Source organism: Nelumbo lutea, chromosome 4 (genome assembly GCF_056320005.1).
Source record: "Nelumbo lutea isolate HS-2025 chromosome 4, American lotus-T2T, whole genome shotgun sequence".
Taxonomy (NCBI): domain Eukaryota; kingdom Viridiplantae; phylum Streptophyta; class Magnoliopsida; order Proteales; family Nelumbonaceae; genus Nelumbo; species Nelumbo lutea.
In genome coordinates, this window is record NC_142687.1 from 24,876,229 (window position 1) to 24,895,388 (window position 19,160).

A 19,160-nucleotide genomic window follows, 5' to 3' on the forward strand; every position below is an offset into this window, starting at 1 on the left:
AGAGATGTACTTTTGTGTGTTTTCATCTTTTTTAAATTATAATTATTATTTAATTATGACACTAAGGTTGATACATTTGACCCAAAAGGCTAAATTGTTGACTCACCACTCAACAAGAAAACAACTCCATTTTTATGTTGGTTTTAAATTTGTATTTTATTTCTATCATCATAAAAATAATAATTCTTTGTCATAATTAATGTCCATTTAGTTCATAATCAGAATTGAAATGGTCTATTCCCATAGTTTGTTTGATTCGTACAGGAATCGAAATGGGAATCGGAACCAACTGGAATGGGATCTCATTCCCAAGGAAAGGGGAGGGGATGGTCATTCCACTAGGAATGAGATTGAGATTCTGATTCTGCCCAACCAAATAGTTGGAATTGGAATGACTCATTTTGATTCTGATTCCAGACTCCACCTATTGCGCCCCAAAAATGCCCCACAACACATCTCAACATGCATTGGAAACATCTCCCATAATTGTCATTGGGAGATGTTCCCAATACGGATGGTATTGGTTGTGAGGCGTTTTTGGGTGCATTATGTGGGGTGCAGATGTGAATTCCGCTTATGGGTTCCAACTCCCATGTTTCTTAGTTCTCGCCAAGGTTTTAAAAACTGATTTAGAAATAAAACCATTTTTTGCCACTAGTTTCCGGATCAACAGTTCCATTGTCCAGGTCAAGTTGTCCAAACGTTTCAATTTTATAGCTCATCCTACCCTTTGGGTTGGTATATTAGGGTAGGATGGAATATAAATGTTATGAGAAAGGGGCATGAGAACAAGAGTGAAAGGAAGGTTTGTGATGTCTGTTGGCTCAAAGAAGGATGAAGAGGAGGAGGAGGAGGAGGAGGAGGGGGGAAGTAGAGGTGTGGGTGACTTGTAGCAACAACAGAGACCTACAATGGCAACGGCGACGTTGACTTGCAGCGATGGTGCATCTCTAAGATCTCTCTCTCTCTCTCTCTCTCTCTCTCTCTCTCTCTCTCTCGATCTCAATCTCAGATTTGAGACTGGTCATGCTTCTCTCTATTTTCCTCTACTTTTTGTTGTTTTATTTTTTTGAAAATTTTAAATAAGACATATTGTACCGCAAATCGCTAACTGGGTCGAATGGTTCAATGATTAGATTGTTCAGGTCAAAGAATTTGTTGACCAATTCAATGGTTATTAATAAAATAACGGTTCAGCACTAAAACGGAATTGGTACCTTTACCAATTTCTAATCCGAACAGCCCGCCTATTCGAGTCAACAATGGTTTGAAAACACTGGTTCTCACACAAGTGTGTATTGTATATTCGTCAGTGAGCATCAGAGCAATGCAAGAGTTCAGATTGGCGCCCCATACACATATCTCAGTGTGCATGAGGAGCATGCATCCCTTGTACTTGTCATGGAGAGATGTTTCCAATACACGGTTGGGTAGTGTCATCAATGAGTTGGGTCTAGGTTGGAACCAGTTGGAACCAAAACTGACCCAACATGATATGTTGAGGACTCATACCTGATAGGGTCTGTAATTTTTGGACCCAGAACCAAACCGATTGGTTCTCGGGACAATTAGGTATGACCCAACAAACCCAATTATAATAAATATTTATGTTTAATATACATTAAATATTCTATATATTATATGCACAATATATATATTTAATTAATTTGTTATTTAATATATTGTACACTATCTATCTATCTATATCAGGTTGGGTCTGAATCGGTTCGGGACTAAGTGGAACTGGTTTCGACCCGATAGTAATTAAGACCTATATGAGGACCCGGAACTGACCCGTCGGTTCCAGTTACTAAAACCAGAACCGGCACAATCAGGTTGGACCCGACCAATTGACAGTCCTACGGTCGGGATGTGCCATATTGTTACGGTTCAAAGCAGGCTTAGCCTTGCCTACGCTTGGCAGGCTTACGTTAGGGACATGCCCGTCATTTTCGCCTATAAGATTTTTGGGAGAACTAATGTCGTCTTCAGGCAGACCACCAAAAGCTTAACGTACTCTTTGAGGAGGGGTGGTCGACCTCCTTGAGTGCTTACCCTTGGCACTCCTAGACCATCATCCCCTTGCGGGGCGGCCCTGGTTAACGGCTAGCATGGCTACCAGGGTTCCTCATGGGCGCACATTTGCTCATGGGGACAGTGTTGGACCGGCACTGCGCTGCCGACACTCAAGGGAGGCTTGGCATGCGGGCCTGGCTCAAGCATGTCCCTTCACCTCGCCAGCCCCTTGCCCAAGCTGATTGAGCTATCCCGTTGCCCCTAGCGCACGGGTGTGTTCCGGCCTAAGCGGTTGCCTATCATCATGGCACACAGGTGCCTGTCATCATCGGCATACAAGAGACCCTACACATCGGTGCCAAGTCACCTCATCGGCGCATGGTCGCCTTCCATTATGGTTGTCCCCCTTTAGCACGTAAGCAGCGCATCCCATGGACCGGTCTGAGCCAGGAGAGTGCCCCGGCCATTGGACTTGAGGTCATGATCCAGTGCTACTGACTTTGGTGGAGCCATCCCATCGGGCAACTCATAGCCTCTAAGCGCATAAAGGCTTGTCCTGGCCTGCCTTGGCCAGGACGCCGCACGGGTTTCTTCCGCTGTAGAATTACCCCCGTGACAGTTGGTATCAGAGCAAGTTGACTAATTGCAACAACAGTTGGTTTTCAGCAGATTAGCCCAGAACCAATTGAAGCGGTCATTTCGACAAGCAGTATTTTGTGGGGTGCAGTCCCTAGTCACCTCCACCCAGGATCGAGCATAATTCAGATCAGACCTGGCAAGAGGCCATTTCATAGTTCGTGACCCCATTCCAATGACACTAAAACAGCTTCCCTTGCGGTTGCAGACGCTTTGGCTGCTGTCCTCATGCGGTGGCAGACGCGTGAGCCTTGATAGGAACGTGGGTACACTGCCCGAGCAGATTGTTTATGAGGCCTATCAAGAGGCCATTCAATGTTTGCGTTCCCATTCCAATGACCCAAAAACAGCTTCCCTTGCGGGTGCAGACGCATTGGTTGTTGTCCTCATGCGGGGGCAGACGCGTGGGCCTTGTTAGGAATGTGGTTACGCTAGCCGTTGGAGCATGGCGGCCCTACACCGGCAAAGTATCAAGTGGACATGCTCAGTTTTCAGGTTGAACACTTGCAGCAGCAGAAGCTCATCACAAGGCGAGTGCATGTTCGGCAACTCATGGGTAAAAGTTGCCACACTCGCGTTTGAAGCGGTCAGGTCTCCTTGAGGCAGCAGCAGTGGGGCCCCCTCGGAGTGAAGATGTAGCCCGAGTCGGCGAGGCGAAGCGTAGTTTCGAGGGCCCAGAGAGCATAAGCCATGGCTAGGTTTGAGTAACCTGAATCGGCGAGGTGAAGTCTGCAGGCCAGCATGGTGAAAGGGTACTCAGCATCCATCGCCAACATGAGGAGTAGACCTATCAATGTGTTCGGTAGCATCACTGAAAAGCTACCAAGAAGACGGTTGAGCCTTGAGGTAAGATGATACATGGGGCGGACCTCTGCGAAGCACCACACACATTTCTTCGAGGGCCCTTCCTTCACATTCAACGGCATAGCCATTGCGCGGTTTGAGTAACCTCGACACTGGGGGTGAAGTCCAGGCAGGCCGGCATGGTGAAATGGTTCCGTCCCCATAAATGGACACCAATATAGGCAAGACCCGGGTTGGCCAGGCGAGCCCCGAACTGGCTGAAGAGTGGATGGCGCGGGACTCAAACGCCCATTCACGGAAGGAGTCATTGTCGATGACGACAATGAATTGAGTGGGGGAGCCTGTTACGGTTCAAAGCAGGCTTAGCCTTGCCTACGCTTGGCAGGCTTACGTAAGGGACATGCCCGTCATTTTCGCCTGTAAGATTTTTGGGAGAACTAATGTCGTCTTCAGGCAGACCACCAAAAGCCTAACGTACTCTTTGAGAAGGGGTGGTCAACCTCCTTGAGTGCCTACCCTTGGCACTCCTAGACCATCATCCCCTTGCGGGGCGGCCCTGGTTAACGGCTAGCATGGCTACCAGGGTTCCTCATGGGCGCACATTTGCTCATGGGGACAGTGTTGGACCGGCATTGCGCTGCCGACACTCAAGGGAGGCTTGACATGCGGGCCTGGCTCAAGCATGTCCCTTCACCTCGCCAGCCCCTTGCCCAAGCTGATTGAGCTATCCCGTTGCCCCTAGCGCACGGGTGTGTTCCGGCCCAAGCGGTTGCCTATCATCATGGCACACAGGTGCCTGTCATCATCGGCATACAGGAGACCCTACACATCGGTGCCATGTCACCTCATCGGCGCATGGTCGCCTTCCATTATGGTTGTCCCCCTTTAGCACGTAAGCGGCGCCTCCCATGGACCGATCTGAGCCAGGAGAGTGCCCGGCCATTGGACTTGAGGTCATGATCCAGTGCTACTGACTTTGGTGGAGCCATCCCATCGGACAACTCCTAGCATCTAAGCACATAAAGGCTTGTCCTGGCCTGCTTTGGCCAGGACGCCGCACGGGTTTCTTACGGTGTAGAATTACCCCCACAGTGACAATACGGCGCCATGTTAATTCGCAAAGCGGAGGGGGAAATAGAGCTATAATGGCGATTTGAAATTTTGAACATTTAAAGAGAAATCAAACAGCTACCTTGAATCGGCCAGCAAACCATGACAGAAGATATACAGAAGAGGTTTCGTTCAATTACGGGCAAACTATTCCATGCTCCGAAGCCAAAGAAATCCCGCCAGGATCTTCTATTCTCTGGATCTCTCCTTTCTTTCATCGAATTCGTCTCTGTCAGGATGGTAAAGGCTGTTTCAATCACTTATAGTAGCTAAACCAAACACGGTTTTGATTAATCTTGCTTTGTTTCACTACTGGTAGCTCACATGGAATTGAACCTTCAAGGGGTAAAAAGCGCGGGAATCCGGCATTGACTACGTCGATGGCCGAACTGAACTCGGGAGAAGACACAGTGGGAGGACTCGAGCGTTCCGCCATCCATGTTGGGTCGGCGCAAGCTCCGCTTTGCAGACTGTGGCATCGAGGCGATCTTATGAAGAGGTTAGCTGCATTCAAGGCGATGACGTGGTTCGGCAAACCCAAGGTTTGATTTTTTATCAGTCTCTCTCGTATCTACTTTTATCCTAACAAGCGCAAAATATCAAGATGTTTATGATTATTAATAGTCTTTTATTTGTTGATCAACTGGTGTTGAATTAGGAGTTTAGGACTACGTTATGATGTTTTCTCAATGTCTTGCTTTTCCTATCCTACATTCATGCGAACACAAGAAATGGTGTGGAATTTTTAATCTTGGAGTCTCTCCAATTCAATTATGATACTCTACATTGGATTGGAGTTATACTGTTGAGTTGGATTGCCCAGTGCATTCGCAAGGTTATCTCGGGGGTGAAGGACATTTTCGTTTCAAGTGCAGTGTGGCTTGGGTTAAAGTGGAAGACAGCTGATTTCGATTGCATATTCACTTCTCGGTTAATGATAGAATTGGAGCTTGAACTTTGGCTCTGATGGGCGTATGAACTAATTTTGGTTTAGGACGATATAGAATTCTTGTAAGTTGATGTTAGTTATACTTGGGCCTTGTATGATGGTGGTGACTGGTGGAGAACATCATCAATGAATATGAAGGAGACCTTGGCCAGGAATATGTGGGTCATTTGTTTGCCTGAGGAAGCGTCACCTTAGGCATGGTAGTTAGGGCAGGTGAAGGCCAATGATACTGCATTATGATGGGGGAATTGGTGCGTTTTTTAGGAGATTATTATCTTTTTTGAGGTTTAAGGCTAAACCTGGCGAGTTTGACTCAACAAGTGGCAGGAACAATGGGCGTCTGTACCACACTGGATCACATACTGCGGCATAACAGATTCAGATACGTGATCGGTGAATAGAAAAATATTGAAGGCAATATTTTAATTGTGCAGATTACTTTAATACAGAACTTCTTATTGCTTAGCATACCATTGCATTTTTAGTTAGCAAACCATAGACAACTGAAGCAAGATCAAGAAGGGTTGAAATCCTATATCGATCCATGTTATGCTATTTTAAGTATATGTTGTTCACCACAGCAGTGATTGGTGTGGAGGTATCAAGCCGGAACTACAGAAACACCCACGGCCACACACATGCCGATGCGGGTCCGCGACGGAGTCCATAACGTGCGACGGACCTGCAATGAACCCATAACCCATCAAACACCCATGATGAGCTCGAAGCCATTGCGGACCTGCGATGGACGAAAACATCATCAACTAAAGTCGCTCGTAGAAGGACATCTAGCAAGACACGTCAGACCAGTCCTGACATTGCCCGTGCCACGTCAATACAGGAGACCCGCGAAAGGAAGTAGCACACATGTACTTTGAGAGTTCTCAGACAAAAGGAAACTTCGTCCTGGAAAGGTCTCATGAGACACATGGCAAACCCCCCATCAGTGTCCCCCCAACAACCGACACCAAATTGAAGATCCCCTTTCCAAATAGGAGTCAAACCCTTTTTGGCTCCTTCCCTTCAGGGCCTTGGGATATCCCCTTATAAAAGGGGGTGTGAATCATAACTAACACACAATTCTGTCAATGGAAGATCATAGTCTACCTTTGTTACCCAAGACTCTTAGCCTTTCTTTGCCCTTCAAGGAGATTGCTGCACTTAGCCTTATCACACCACTTACAGCTATAGTTAACAGCAATTAAAATAAAGAACAATAGATGCCATCAGTCTAGTTACAGAATATTCTAGCTGAACAAATATAGTCTCACAATATTCCTCTTAGGTTATGTATGGTTTGAAGGAAAAAATAGGGAAAGGTAAGGAAACCTATACCAACCAAACACAACATTAGTGTTTCTTCAACATTCTCATGAAATTTTTCAGAAGGGTCAATAAGAGTTATCTATTTGACTAGGCTATCAGCGTTGCATTTCAACTAGAGGGTCTGGACCAACAGTATTTTTTATGGTGTCACTTTCTAGTAATCCTGTTTGGAGGGAGAAAAGTGATAAAGAAAGAGTTGACTGTCTACTCAACTTCTTCTATTTTTTTCTCTTTTCCATAGTTAAGTTCTTTAGGTGCACTGTTTTTATCTGATGGAACAGTTAATGATAATATTTTCCATGTTACACAGGTAACAAGTGCTGTAAACTGTGCCAGGAGAGGTTGGATCAATGTAGAGATGGACATCATGGCTTGTGAGGCATGTGGAGCATGCCTCCTCTTTTCTACTCCTTGGACACAGGAGCAAGGTATGGTGATACTGTTAGCTATTGCAAGCAGTATGACATCTGGAAAATGTACATCAAATATGGCTTGTCTGTTTACTTAATATTGAACTTATCATTTGTTCTTCCAGTTGAAAAGGCTGCTGCAGTATTCAGCTTAAAGTTGGATAATGGACACAAACTACTTTGCTTGTGGATTGGCAATGCCCGTAATGAGACACTAGTACAGTTTCCACTAAACCTGCTACAGCTTTGGTTGATGGGTACAGGAAACATTCTCATGCACTTTTGGGACTTTTAGCCCTTCATGTGGTTTCATATTCAGCTATTGGTTACATGAGGAACCCACAGTTGGAACACTTTCTGGAACAATATCCTATGTTAAGGGAATTGATGAGGAAATTTTGTTTTTTACCTACTTATACCATAGAGCTTCTTTGTGACTGATCATAGTGCTTCTGACTAGGGCTTCCCCTCCTTTGTGTGTGCTTTTTTGAGATGGATGGTAAAATAGATTTCTATTTGTCACCTAGACTGAAGTAGAAGATCTTCTTTTTTCATGTGAGTCACTATTTTCTTCATACTATTTGTTTGTTGTTAGCATTTCTATGATACAAGTAGTAATGTCTTCCACTTCATAGTTCATATTGACTTGTTTTTTAGTAGTTCTCAATAGACATACACAAGTACACAACCCTGTTTTGAATTACTGAGTTTTAAATTCTTACCATCTTTTTTGATAGTAAATAGAAATTTTATTGAAATAAAAAGAAAACAAAATCTCAGATGATGAGAAATCACTGATACAAACTGAAGTAAAAGAAGCATCTCCTACCACATCCCATCAGCACTGCAACTCAATACAACAATCTTCTACTTAATTATCAACAAAATACCACAGAACTCTTACCCATACAAAATAACAAACCATTCCACAAGCCAAACATTCCACTCCAATCTAAAAATCACCCCAACAGCCCAACCTACCTGATACGATCTTGGACCCTATGCATAACACCTCTGGAAAACCTGCACCCTCTCTACCCTCAACAACAATATTCTACTCTCCCCTTACCATCAATTAAAATAACCTTTAAATTCATATAATCTGGAGAAATTTCTAAGTTCTTATTTCAATAAAAGTGTCACGTGTATGTCCTTGACAATTTTCAACGTTATCCATTTACCATGGGCATTTGTGTTCATATTCTTGCATAAAACTTTCTTTGTTTTCTATTGCCTTTTTTTCTTTGAGTTGAAAATGGACTTGTGTTCATAGTCATATATATTCTTACATGACTGTTTTGTGTTATGTTCTTTACCTTCCCAAACAAAAATCTTTTACAAAAAAAGGACATGAGTAATGCATGTCACTGATAGTATTATCATGAAATCCATTTATCACCTTCCTCAACTAGGAAGTTTCTGATTTTTTTGGAACTGAATCTTCTTTTTATTGCTTGAGCTGAGACCTGCGTTATTTTGCACGCTCAAAAGCTCATCAGTTTATGTGGATGGGAACCTCGATCACTATCACTACCTTACATGGTTGAATGCAAGGATCTATCAACTCAATCTGCAAAAGATTTGGAGTCTTCTTACAAAATGCTAATAGACATAGTTCTAGGCTTCTAGCATTAATGTCTACCCACGATCAGGTCTTGATGAGGTTGCTGATGTGGTTAATAATTCCCCAACTATTGGTGGACATCTTTCTGATCCAGACTCTGTTGTTCTAAATTGTGGGCTTTGTGGGCCACTGTTGGACTATGGCTTTTGCTATGGTTCCACAGCCTTGGGAATTATTGAAGTTAGTTCGATGTTCAGAAGTCATATGCCGAAATTATTCAAGTAATTATGATGAAAATGCAATTAGTTATGTTATGGGGACTCCAACAACCCATCAAAGGAAAGATCAGCCAGTGACCTTAAATTTGGCAATTGCAGGAGGTCCCCCCACCAATAAAACAGAACTTCAGAGTAACTGTTTTTTTGCCCATTATTCACCTGACATTTAAGGGCTGAATTCTCTCCTAGTTGTGATGTTAGACATCATGTTTTATCTAAATCGTCATGCACAAATGAAGAAAATGTTCAATTCAATTCATAGAAAAATAATGTCACAGCAAGAAATAAGTGACATTGACATGCTCACTGGACATAATACTCAGCCAAAACTTTTGGAGACATCAAAAGACGAAAGAAATGACAATAGGAATCGCCTTTCAAGCGGTGGCATTCAATTATCATGTTTGAATCAGGAGTCCAATGAAGTTGGGGTTGCACCTGCCGATGAGAATAATCATGACATATCTCCAGAAGATGCTATTGGGGAAGTACTTCCTTCTGTGCAAGAAATTAGTCCATCCAAGGATTCCAGGATGGGCGATGCAATTGAGAACATACAAAATTTACCACCTGATGGAGATAGACATGTTGTCTTGCCCAGGGATACTGAAGATGTGGGAATAATTAATTCAGAAAGAATGGTTAGCATTAGCTCTGAAGCTAGAGTATCCATTACAACTTCAGATGCTAATGGTACGGCCGAAACAAATAAATTAAAAAGAATAACTCATTGATGATGGTTGCAGCTGAGGAGGAAAATGAAGTTTTGAGCCACGGTTTTGGCAAGTCAAGCTGTTCTCATTCTCTTGTCATCACATTTCATGAATTTGAAAATGCTTCCATTCTCTTTGTTATGCTGTGAATTCATGCTTTTTTAAATCTTAACTTGTGACATTTTCTATGCATCATCTGTAAGCCAATAGAGATAAGGATAGCCTAAGAGTCTTGAAGCGGATCAGAAAATGCTTTAATAGCCAGAGAAATAGGTTACAGAAAGGGTGTTGAAAGGAGGGAGGAGGAGCTTCAAGCTGCAGGAGAGGAGGTTGAGTCGATCCTGATAAAAGAAGATCTAGAGGTCAGGACGGTGTCAGGGGATGAGGAGGAAGGAAGCCAAGCAGATGAGAATAGTCTCATTTTGTCTCAACAAGCTGATAAAAAAAGGAGGGGAACAAAGTGGAGCTTATGAGTTTGGAAGATATGGAAGTTAGTATTGGAAACAATTTAGGTCTTTTCTTTTGGGGAGGTGAAGAGTTTGCTAAAGAGCTTTCAAAGTCTTTGAAAAGAAGAAAAGGGAAGAGAGAGCAAAAGAAACTAGGACGGAAGCATGATTTAATTTGGGATGAGGACGATGATGAATTTGATGAGGCGTTTGATCCTGAAGACTAGACAATGTATGTGTTTGGTTCCATGGGCATTTATGGATAGGCTGTTTATACGTACTTTTTCACTTTAAACATTTATTTGTACTTTTCCACTTTAAACGTTTCCCGTTTTTGTTGTTTGGTTGGGCTTCACTTTAAACGTTTTTTACTCTCCACCTCAGATTAATACCCATTAAAGTGTGCCACATCAGCATTTAGTTTCAAGAAACGCTGGGGTGTTGGGGGAAACAAGAATTTGACGTTTCCCCAAATGCCCCATGCACAAAAATCAAAGCGTTTCAGTTTTCTACCATTTATTTGATAGACGGTGAAACCAAACAGTTGTTTCTTTTTGCTTCATATGCAATAAACACCAATGCCTATGTGGCGCTGATTTGGCGGCGTTTTTTCAATAAACGCCCACGGAACCAAACACAACCAATGTGTAAAGTGGGGTCCCCTGTTTTCTTTTGTTAGTTTTTGTGTCTTGTAATCTCTTGTTGCGGTATTTGGTTTGGGTGTATTCTTAACACCCCTGTTTGGGCTGTATCTTGTTTTCTTTTCTACCTATATATATATTTTTTTCATTTTATTCTTCAAAAAAAAAAAAAAGGTTACATAAAGGTTTGGAAAAATAGCTAAGTCTGGAAGAGGTTGGAGAACTGATGGGTTGCAAGGATTGAGCTCAAAAGGAATCAGAAAGAATGTGTAAGTCCTAGGGATGGCAATTCTCCCCATCCCCAATGGGGACCCGACTTTCCCAACCCGATGGGGTTGGGGATGGGAATTGAAGCCCCTGCTCTGCCCCAACCCCGATTATATATATTAAATATTATTTATTTAAAACATTATTTATAATTTATGTTTATTTTAAGTAAATTTATTTTTCAAAAAAATATTATTATCTAAAAAATTTTGTGGATTTGGGTCCCTACGGGAGCTTGTCCCCGTCAGGAATCGGGGATGGAGGACAAATTTTATCCCACGCGAACATGGATGGGATGAAGGTTAATTTTAGAATTGGGGTCAGGGACAGGGAATATGATCACTGCCCCGTTGCAATTCCTAGTAAGTCCCCCAATGCTTGGCTTGCTTACCTATTTATAGAATCTACAAGGCAAGCTTCGTGCATGGCGGTGCAAGGGTTGGGACATTCTTAGCCTCAACTGCAACTGTTGGGAAAAACATATCCCATCTTTTTTACATGTCCCTGCGGACCACATGATTGTTAGAGTACTTTTGCCTGAGATAGCAATCACGCATCTGACACCTTCGGAGAGGCTCTCCAGTACAAAAGCTTTGTCTTGGCCTCATGAGATCGAATGTCTTCACGAGATCAACAAGTTGTCTAGCTACCTTGCACTAGGTTGACGAGGTCCTGCCTTCAGTGCCTTGCGAAGTGCTTCTTTGTAACTGGGGAGGTCCAATCCCACTCAGCCTCGTGAGGTTTATTCATGAGCATGGAGCAAGGCTAGTCCAGTGAGGTAGTTTTCACCCTGTTTGTGAGTTCTCTTTTTGCGATGTCCCTGCAGTGCGATTAGTATTGCTTGTGCGCCAGCCTCGTTACAGAATTGGCCATCACTTGCACTAAGCCTGCAGTATGGCTGACCTTGCATATGTGTTTTTGGCTGCAAATTTACGTCTTTGCCCTATATATAACAGAAGTTGTGCAATTCCGTTTTTTGATTCATCACCATAAATCACTTGTCATCATTTCTTGGATCTTTGAATATATTGAACATTTTCAGTTTATCACCATAAATCACAACTTGCCATTCTTGGACAAACGAATGTATTGCTTATTTGTTTTTTCTGAAATACATCCTGGCAAGTTTATGATATCAAATAGCATTGCTTTGAGTTTAGCAATCTAGCAAGGTCTGAGTATTAAATAGAATTTGGTTCGAGGGGGGCTTCTTTTATCATCATAATCTTCTTTGGCATTGAATTAATGCATTGTTCTGGGTAAAATTTTATATTTGAATGTGTATTTTTCCCTTACAAATATTTCTTAGCAACCTTATTCTATTTAATAGCATCGTCTTGTGTTCAGCAATCTAGCACTGCATGCATGAACAGTGGGTTTTGATAAGGGACTAACTCTTTTCTTAGCAATCAACTAATCATTAGAAGGGAAAACCCAACCATGAGGGGTATTAGAAACTGTGCATATGAAGGGATTCATCATGGGAAAAAACAAAAACCAAATGTCAGAGGGAAAAAGGAACAGAGATTTGGCAGGCAGGTGTTATTTATGCTTTGCTGGTGGGAAGGATGTTTTCCATTTATGCTTTTGTTGTTGTTTCTCAAAGTTCATTTGGGACTACTTCAGCCTCTTCAAACTGGATATATGGATCCCAAGATTGCAAAAAGAAGTTTTTATGGCTGGTTTTGCATGGGAGCAGGAAAGCAAAAATTACTTGGAGCCATATTCCTTTCGTGACTTGTTGGGAGATTTGGAAAGAGCAAAATGGGAGGATCTTTGAAGGCCAATCAAAGAGCAAGAATCAGTTTAAAAGAATTGTTGACTGAATTTTAATCTTTCCAGAGTTTGCAGGCGTTGATAAAGTGTCCTTTGGGAAGTTCTGGAAATGTATTAAAGGATGTTTATGTTAGAAGGTTTCCTTGTATTGTATATTCATTTTGTGTTCTGGATTTGGGTGATCTCTCATTACCAGTTGTATTCCTTTTTACCAGTTAATCAATTTTTTTTTATTTATTTAATACCCAAAAAAAGGAATGCAAGAATTTTTTTTTTGGAAAAAGGTAATGTAATATTTATTCAAAGACAGCACATACAAGCTGTGATCAGACCCAGAAAGGCAGACTGATCGACACAGCAATTACATACTCCACCAAGAACTAGACAAATTACAATTTCTAAACTCCTCAGAAACTGGCACCCAAGAGATTAACTTGCCCATAGCTTTCTGAATTAAATCTTCTGGACTTAAGGCCTTATTATAGAAAAGCCTACTATTCCTTTCAGACCAAATGGACCATAAGACAGTGCTAGGAATAGTCTTCCACACTAACTTCCTTTTCTTATTAAGACCTTTGATGTTCCAGCAACACACAAGCTCTTTAACCGATCTTGGCACGTTCATGGAGCAGAAAAAGTGATTCCACAACTGAGAAGAGAACGGGCAGTGTATGCACAGATGGTCAGTAGATTCAGAATTGTTCCCACACAGGCTGCACGAAAGGTCCAAAATTTGAATGCCTCTTCTCACAAGATTAGCTCTAGACAGACATTTATTCAGAACCATAGTCCAGATCAGAAAGTTGGATTTAGATGGGCTAATAGGATTCCACACCTGAGAACATGGGAAATCAGTGGCACCCTTTCTACAAAGTTTGGAAGCCAATGAATTGGCAGAGAAAAGGCCATCTAGATTCCACTTCCCGTACCACTTATCTTTTGAGCAGAAATCGACCTTTTGATTCTGAAGAATAGTCAACATATTCATTATCTCTTCAAGCTTCCAGTCAAAAAGATTCCTTCTAAAAGTAGGGGACCAAATACTGAATCTCCAGACAAGCTGCAACACTCAGCAATAGAAGCCTCTTGATTAGATGCACACTGAAAAAGGAGAGGAAAAGACTCAGCAAGAGAACCATCGAAGCACCAAGGATCCTTCCAAAACTTGGTTCTACTACCATTGCCGACCTTAATTGAGATCCCATCAGCAAGAACAGAGAAGTTCTTCATTATCCCTTTCCACAGTGAGTTTCCCCAACTGGGAGGAGGATCCCTAGTTCTCCGGTTGCCCCACTCCACCCCATATTTAACAGCAATGAGGGATCTCCACCAAGCATCATTTTCACTCGCAAACCTCCAAATCCACTTACAAAGAAGGGCAGAATTAAAAGTTTTCAACTTTCTTATACCTAAACCACCTTCATCCTTAGGGAGACAAACTTGATCCCAACTAACAAGATGAATTTTTTTCTCCTTCTCCCAACCCCTCCAGAGAAAATTCCTTTGAAGTTTTTCAAGCCTTCTTGCAACTTTATTTGGGATAGGGAAAAGGGAGAGAAAATAGGTAGGTAAATTGGATAATGTGCTCTTAATCAAAGTCACCTACCCCCAAAAGAAAAATATTTTGCCTTCCAAGATGCCAATTTTCTCTCAATTCTTTCAATAACGGGTCCCAAATTGAAGACAGCCCATAACTCGCCCCCAGATGAAGACCCAAATATTTAACTAGAAGGGAATCAATCTGACAAGCCAAAATCTCCACACAATCAACTAAGTTGGAAACCTGAACCACTGGAATGATTTGACTTTTATTCCAATTGATAGATCCAATTGCAGCACCAGAGACCACCTCAAACTATGTTAAGAACCCAAGAACAAGGTCCACTTGAGAGGGAGAAGCATCCACAAAACATAATGTATCATCTGCAAATTGGAGAATGTTAACCTTCTCCCCCTCCGGAGCAATTGCAAAACCTTCCCACTCACCAGATTCAGCAGCCTTCTTACAAAATAGAGTAAGAATCTCCATTACATAGATAAAGAGTAATGGAGACAAGGGATCACCCTATTTAAGACCCCTGGAACTATCAAAGAAGCCTGCAGACTGCCCATTTATTGAAACAGAAAATTTAGGAGAGGTGATACATACTATAATCCAGTTCCTCCATTTCTGCCCAAAATTCATGTGCTGCAACACACATGAGAAGATGCCCAAAATTCATGTGCTGCCAGAATTTTTATTGAAGAAAGACGACACTCTATAGAGAGAATGACAACTAATGTTTTGGGAGCTAATATTCAAAGCATGGGAATCATCTATATCTCACAAAATCAAAGTTAATTTTGATTGTTGCAGCCTTGTTAACTTAGGCAATTCTGGTATTGGAGAGATATTCAGAAATTCAGCAGGTATAACCCTTACAACCTATGCTGGCTCAAATGGAAATGGTTACTCTAACTATGCTGAATGACTTCTGCTTTTTTACCAAAAAAAAAAAAAAGATCCATGGCTATATACCCATAGCATGTGGGAAGTAAATCACTTGGCGTCCAGATTGATTATTTCAAAAGGAGCTACTAGGGTTGTCTCTTTATTGAGGGTCTGACTTGGGAGGCAGACTGTTGTTCTAGAGTCACTATTATTTTCTTGTATGTGCTTTCAACCTGCTATTTGATTTCAGTTAAGCATGTCAATTTTCTTTAAAAAGAAACAAAATTTCCTATCTCTTATCAATAAAAAAATAGCTTTCTACTTCTGTACTTTATATGATGCTCTTGTCAGTTTTCAGCAAGCCTGTTTCTGAAAAGTAGAAGGGGACACTTAGGGGAGGTTTGGTTCGCTATAGATAAGTAACTTTTCTACTGATATCAATCGATCATCAGTAGAAAATTACAAAAAAGTATGTTTAATTCCCTTATCTAAAAGACCTTTCATAAGTAAATTTAAGAAATTGGGCTAAGTGGAAGAAACTTCATAACTGACAATAGGCAACTTATGTGATAAGTTTACATAAACCTAGCAACAAACTAAATACTACCTTCGAAAGTGCCATTCCACCTGTGGAAGCAACTCTGGAGAAAAAAGCCTGCCTAGCTCCATTCATGGAGCCCTTTCCTTTTCTTATCTTATTTTTTATTTGTTTTCAAATTTGAATATTCCATGGCATAATCCTCTCCCTTCTTGTTGTTATTGACACACTGCATACTCTGTGTCTCGTACATGTTTTTGGGTAGTTGCAGCATACATAATCCTCTCCCATGAGATGCTGGATTTCATAATCTTGTGCTTGTTTCTGGTGATTGATGTTTCTATGGAGGTATTCTCGTTGCTGGTTGCCATGAGATAATATTTTTTTTCTAGTTTATATAAGATTATTAGCCAATTGCAGGGAAGGATCTAAAAAAGGAGCAACTAGACCAAGACATGAAGTTTGATCACAGGCATTTTTGCCATTGGATTGCCTCATCAGGCAATGTAATGCCAGTATGGCAACAACCACTTTCTGCTTTAGATCGCACAAATCCTTTACTTGCGGATTTTCCATCTTTGGCCATGTCTAAGGTATATCGTGTGTGGATGGATATAATTGTTGTGAATCCGCTGGAATAATTTAATAACTGTCACTTCAAGTAGGTTCTCATGTATGCACTTGAACAGGTGGATGATCTCATTACTTCTGACCAAAAGCTTTTCATGTCTCCCTCCATGAAAAGGATGAAGGCCAATCTTGGGTCAAACTAATAGATCATTGAGCACCAGGAGTTGAGTTTTTGGAATTGGGAGAGAAATGGACAAATGAATAAATGGAATCTTCAAAGTGGAACAGTGCATTCCTAGAGTTGAACCACCTTGTTGGTAATGTAGTAGAGAAAAACATGATTTTTTTATGCTCCGTCAATATCCAGCCTAAATATTATAGCTGTTAGCGCTATGTTTGAGAATTAAAAGTTGGATAACCAGAACTTTGGATTATGGAATGCTCAATGCTGATTCTCTGGCTATTATAGAAATGCACTTCCTTTCCCTTGAGATACTAAACAATGGTCTGTACTCTGAACATTTGTACTAGGTTTACTTGAGAGATTAACCAGAACCAGATTGCACGAGAAAATCAATTCGATATCATTGGATGATACATTTAACTTTTCTCTCTTTCTGTCAACAAAATTGGGATAGAAAAAATAGATGTAAAAAGTGTAGCATGCTGGCATGCTAATCCAGTAATCCACAGTTAGTGACAATCACCTTCGAATAAGGACGATTGAAACCTCTCTCTGCTACAACAGCCCTCTTGTCTCCAATCAATTTTGCCACCCTTTGTACCACACAAGAAGACATTCCATAAACTTGTTAGTCTTCAGTCAAAATGGAAGTGTGAAAATAAAAACGATCGAATTCATAAGACTTGATGGCTAGCTTACCTGAAATAAGGAGAGCTTGTATTCTCTTTGACAGTCTTCACTTGAGCAATCCTTTCAACTACGTCCATCCCACTCAAGACTCTTCCAACAACCAACGAAGAGGCATCCAGCTCCGGAGAGTCTCTTGTAGCAATTACAAACTCTGTTCCATTGGGGGCCGTTCCCACCTCCTCGTCGATCTCCAGCTTTCCTTTTCGTGCTACAAGCTTCAACTTTGGAGGCCGCTGCAATGGGTCCCTCACAATTATGCCTACTGACCCTACCAAGTTCTTGGTTCCCGAGCATATCTCATTCACTCTGTTCCATTCCGCTAGGAGATTATCAGCGTCCAGATTTCTACCCGTCTTCTTTGCAAGATCAGCGTCCACACCATATGATCTCACTCCTCCGTGCTGCACATAATTTGGCATTATTCTAATGAATTCCTTCCTTCTGTAACTGATGCCCGCTGCTCCACTTACAAGTTTGGAGAACCTGGTAGTACCGTTAGGAACATCTTCGTCGTAAAGGCCGACAATAATGCGGCCTACTGGTTCCCCATCAATGGAGATATCAAGGAAGGCCTTCTTTGTCGGAGTTTTGTCTGTGCAGACATTTGCCTTGGGGTTCTCTTCATGTTGGTCACCTTCAGCTCTTGCCTTGGAGAGCTGGAATGGCTCAATTATGTGGGTGCCTAAGAGAAGTGAGAAAGAGCTGCCTCGAATGGTAAGCTCCCGGCGTGAGAGCTTGCTGTTGTGTTTGAGAATTGGAGGGCAAGGGCAATGGGATGTAGGTGTGAGATGGTGGATGGGATTGGTTTGTATTTGTAAAGGAGATGCAGATACTGATGGCGGTGCAGGGAGTTGAGGGAGTTGGGCCGAGGATGAATGCAAGGTTTGTAGGTTGTTCCACATTTAGAAGAGTTTGTTTGGTGCAGCAATCCCAGTGACACAAGTCGGGCAAACTCGTGAAACGATCAGTTGAGAGAGACTAGAGAGTGCATTCATAAAACATAAGTGTTGAGACTTGAGAGAGAGAGGACATGGTTCTGGATAAGAATAAGATAGCTTCTCGGTTCTCCACCGCATTTACTGATTCGTTCTTCTTATTCTTAGAATATAGAATCCAACTCTTCGTGTTCAGCACGGGACAAAATATCTGTTTAATGAACAATTGGATTTTATAACTATTAACCTTTAGAAAAAATTACAAAAAATGGGGCTTGCTAGCTGAACATCACCGACCAGAGAGCTGCCTAGTAGCAGTAAATGTGTGTTGAATAGTTCAGACGGTTCACCGTTCACCTGGTGAAATTATCAAATCAAAATCATAGAAAACCCGGTCAGTTCTCTGATCAATTTAGTATTGGGACGATAAGGGATTGAAAACAGTGGTGCGAAGCCAACTTTAGATGCCCGGATAGTTTGTGCTTACACCATTAAGACTTTGAACCCATGGCCCAGCTGCTTCAGTAAGGTTGAACTCCAATTCTGCTCAATTATTATTTTGTTTTTGATAGATTGAAAAGCAAGGTTTTTAAAACTGAATTGGAAAATGAACCAGTCAGGGTCTGGTTTCTCAAAAATCGAACGAATGGCCCGTTCTGACAAAAAAAAATTAAAAACTAAAAACCAGCCAAACTGTTAAACGGTTTGATCACCTGAGTCAGTGGTTTGTTGACCAAATCAATGGTTTTTAGAAAAATAACGATTCTGAGGTAAAACGAACTGATTCTGATTTTTCCAGTATGACCGCCCAGTCCAGTCTGGTTTTGAAAACCTTGTTGAAAAGTTTATATAGTTCATTTTTAATCAGTTCACATG

General features: G+C 41.7%; 2 protein-coding genes across 3 annotated transcripts; one reads left to right on the forward strand and one right to left on the reverse strand.

The window, feature by feature from the left end:
* The first annotated feature begins 4,513 nt into the window (after window positions 1-4,513).
* LOC148854699 (uncharacterized) lies at window positions 4,514-17,048 on the forward strand. Of its 2 annotated transcripts, none has more exons than XM_088982700.1 (6): window positions 4,514-4,806; window positions 4,910-5,108; window positions 7,152-7,269; window positions 7,377-7,508; window positions 16,326-16,498; window positions 16,595-17,048. In XM_088982700.1, exons 1-6 carry the CDS (start codon window positions 4,721-4,723, stop codon window positions 16,676-16,678), a joined length of 792 nt encoding a protein of 263 aa, XP_088838826.1. In that variant the 5' UTR covers window positions 4,514-4,720; the 3' UTR covers window positions 16,679-17,048. The 2 variants fall into 2 exon arrangements, with proteins under 2 accessions (XP_088838826.1, XP_088838825.1); XM_088982699.1 differs by having other exon boundaries at window positions 4,610-4,806; window positions 4,886-5,108.
* LOC148854700 (Cyclophilin-like peptidyl-prolyl cis-trans isomerase family protein) lies at window positions 17,036-18,641 on the reverse strand. The gene is made up of 3 exons (XM_088982698.1): window positions 18,582-18,641; window positions 17,359-18,495; window positions 17,036-17,252 (listed from the first exon to the last, which is right to left on the reverse strand). The coding sequence occupies exons 2-3, from the start codon at window positions 18,249-18,251 to the stop codon at window positions 17,150-17,152; spliced, it is 996 nt and encodes a 331-aa protein (XP_088838824.1). The 5' UTR covers window positions 18,252-18,495; window positions 18,582-18,641; the 3' UTR covers window positions 17,036-17,149.
* Window positions 18,642-19,160: the final 519 nt, after the last annotated feature.

Coding starts and splice junctions, on each gene's coding strand:
- LOC148854699 (XM_088982699.1), top strand. CDS start 4,721: ATGCTCCGAAGCCAAAGAAATCCCGCCAGGATCTTCTATTCTCTGGAT. Junction 5,109..7,151: donor CGTGGTTCGGCAAACCCAAG/GTTTGATTTTTT, acceptor CATGTTACACAG/GTAACAAGTGCTGTAAACTG. Junction 16,499..16,594: donor CATCTTTGGCCATGTCTAAG/GTATATCGTGTG, acceptor GCACTTGAACAG/GTGGATGATCTCATTACTTC.
- LOC148854700 (XM_088982698.1), bottom strand. CDS start 18,251: ATGTGGAACAACCTACAAACCTTGCATTCATCCTCGGCCCAACTCCCT. Junction 17,253..17,358: donor ACAAGCTCTCCTTATTTCAG/GTAAGCTAGCCA, acceptor TGTGGTACAAAG/GGTGGCAAAATTGATTGGAG.